Source organism: Pteropus vampyrus, unplaced genomic scaffold (genome assembly GCF_000151845.1).
Source record: "Pteropus vampyrus isolate Shadow unplaced genomic scaffold, Pvam_2.0 Scaffold109, whole genome shotgun sequence".
Classification (NCBI taxonomy): domain Eukaryota; kingdom Metazoa; phylum Chordata; class Mammalia; order Chiroptera; family Pteropodidae; genus Pteropus; species Pteropus vampyrus.
The window spans coordinates 3,616,030-3,618,974 of NW_011888890.1; the positions used below are offsets into that span (position 1 = coordinate 3,616,030).

A 2,945-nucleotide genomic window follows, 5' to 3' on the forward strand; every position below is an offset into this window, starting at 1 on the left:
ATTTTGCATTTTTGATGTAGTTATTACCTCATAAAGAGCAGGATCTCACTTTGTACAGTCTTCTGTGAAACCTGTGGAGGATATTTAATCCTGTTCTACTGTTGTCTCTGAACTTTAATACATGAATATTCCATTTTTTTAATTGTATTAAAGAGATGATGGTACTGGTAGCATTCCAATAAAAAATTGTTCAATGAAAGAAATGATAAACTTAAATGTTGGTATGAGAATATCCTCCAGTCCTCCATCAGCATCTCAAAGTACTTCTGAAGTAGAGAACATCTACAACTTGCAAAGGTTTTTAAACTGCCAAGAATTCTTAGAAAAGAGTTCAAAAGAATCCTGCAGAGATTATTTTCATCCTGTGGGCGAATAGAATGGTGAATTATCAGTTTCCTATTTTCAGCCACTATCCATAATGGTGTGGCTTTCTACTGAATTCTGAACTTTGAAGTACCAAAAAGCATTATCAGAGGTAGTAACAAATACAAGACACACAGTAAATAATAGAATCTGCAAGAGTTTTAACTATACCTTATTATAGACATTAATTAAAACTTTTTGATAATAAGAAACATAACAAAAAATTAAGGTTAAGGCCTCCACTGTTGCCTAAGAGTTTTAAAACAAACAGCAAAATCCCTCATGTGTGGTTGTGTGTTTGTGTGTGCCTGTGTGAACACAAACACTGATACATATTCTGGAAGACAGGACTACTGCCTTTGTATGTTCTCAAAAGATTCCCTCTCTGGGTTTACCAGTTAGAAAAAGCAACTCTTCTTGATGGACAAATTATAAAAAGTTGTCCTCTTTGAGTGTATGAATTAGGAAAGGATCTCTATAGTCCCAAAGAGTAGATGGCACATTTCTGTAAAGAAATGGCACTTCTGCCTGTGGGCAGATGCAGTCTGGGGCCAGAGAATACAGCAATGCAATGTGCATGCCACACAACCTTAAATGGAGGTCCTCCTGGAAGGCAAGGGCTCTACTAGAAGCACACTGTTCTGAGAGGATCGGTGCACCTTGATATATTTACTAGATTTAATTATAGACCAGAATGTATTTAGACTAATCCCGGCATATTTCACAGGTCTAAAGAGTTGAGTGACTAGCCCAAACAGAGCCCAACCTCCTGACTTCTGTTCTTTAAACTATACATTGAACTTTAGTAAACTCATGTAAAAATCTATGATAGCTTATGTGAAGTACCTCGCCTGACACCTGGCATACAGTAAATTTCAACAAATGTTCATTTCCCAAACCCTTACCTTTGCGAAAAGTCCATATTTTTGGTAAACTGAGTTTAGTGAATAATCAACTGTACATGTGAATATATTATACTTTCAGAATATTTTACCTTGATGATTGATGGGTTGTAAATATTTAGAGACTTACAGCACTTTAAGTTAGAGTGTCCCTTGACTATCAGTTAATTTTTAGATATTTTAAATAAATAACCATTTAAATACGCCAAAGATGTGCCATGTTCTGTTTTCTATGTAATTATAACAATTATTCCTTGGTTATCTATTAAGTCAGATTTTTGAGTACAAGGTTTTATATTATTTTACAAGGGTCACTTGCAAATGATTCTTTTGTACAGTTCCATCTTACTTTTCATTTTATTTTAATCACTTTTACCTCTACCTCAGTCCCTACCTTGATCTCCTCTGTGAAGGCAAAAATAAAATATTCTTGAATTCTATTATGAATATGGAAATATAACTTTATCTTCCATAGGCTTGTAATTATTTATAAATTAAATATTAAAGAGCATGGATTTGAATATTCCCTATTTTGACAGGCCGGGCTGCTCTTTGTTGAATCCAATTCTACCAATATATCTCGATTTATTCAGTATCTAATGTTATGATCAACTTCATATAAATGCAATTAACACCAGTGTTTTTATTTCTTCCTTTAGGAAATCGAAAGGACAAAGATAGATGCTGAAAATGACAGGGAATGGCTATTGTACATTCAGAAACTTCTTGAAGGACAGGTATTTCATTTTTCTGTTTTATATATGAAAACGTCCAGATACAAATTCCAAGCCTTATGTTGTACTAGATGTCTAATTTTTTGTGAACACTTACACATTATTTACTAGGTAAAGAAATATTCCAATAGGTAGACAGGAAAGTTAACCCTCTATTTGTAGTTAACAAATGAAGCATATGCCCTGGGAAACAGCCAACATGGGTCTTAGCAAATGCATTAATTAAATTATTGAGTCAACCTCTTTGCTTGCTAGCCTGAAAAGGATCCATTCTCTCAGCCCTCTTAGGAAAAGAGATTCTTTATTATGTGTCTTTAAAGTTAGTAGTTGATATGGACACCTGAGGAGTTCATGGGTTTCAGTGACCTTTTACTATGGACCTGTTTCCAGTCAATTCATGTTTTCCTCACAGCCAGACAGCTGTTTATTACTGTGTCTTCCCGCATTCTCGACAATATTTTCTACTGAGACCTCGAGCAGCTTGTTAGTGGGAAGTAAATATTGATTTGGCATCCTGTCAATGCAGAAAGAATGAAAAAATTTCCACCAGAGGCCCCTCAAACATTTTCCTATCGACATTTTCTGGGCCGAGTGGAAAGCTGCATAGAGGATGACAAGGCCAAGACGAGTGGAAATCCCTGAGGGGTCTATTGAGACTGCTGCTGTGACCTGTGTGATACTTTTTCTTCTCTTTCAAGTATTTTTTTAATTCACATATAGTCTGCTGGGATGCGCCCCTCTTGTAAGTGATCAAGGGCAGTTTATTGGCAGGTGAGAACCCTGCTTTTCTAGTCATAGCCAGCTTTTGTTTTGACATCACTGACAGCATGTAATGTATTCTAAAACTTTTTCATTATAGTTCTTTTTGCTCAACCTAATTGTTTATTTTGAAAATGAACTGGAATAAAAACAGCTAAAACATATTTCTCAAAATAGCAAAAAAAAA

At 35.0% G+C, this 2,945-nt stretch overlaps 1 protein-coding gene across 5 annotated transcripts in view; it reads left to right on the forward strand.

The window, feature by feature from the left end:
- CNTLN (centlein) overlaps window positions 1–2,945 on the forward strand; it is a 269,734-nt gene that overhangs the window by 250,813 nt on the left and 15,976 nt on the right. For all 5 annotated transcript variants that reach the window (XM_023533714.1, XM_011365337.2, XM_023533712.1 and 2 more), the window contains exon 25: window positions 1,925–2,002. In XM_023533714.1, coding sequence (XP_023389482.1) covers window positions 1,925–2,002 — 78 coding nt within the window. The remainder of the gene's footprint in view (window positions 1–1,924; window positions 2,003–2,945) is intronic.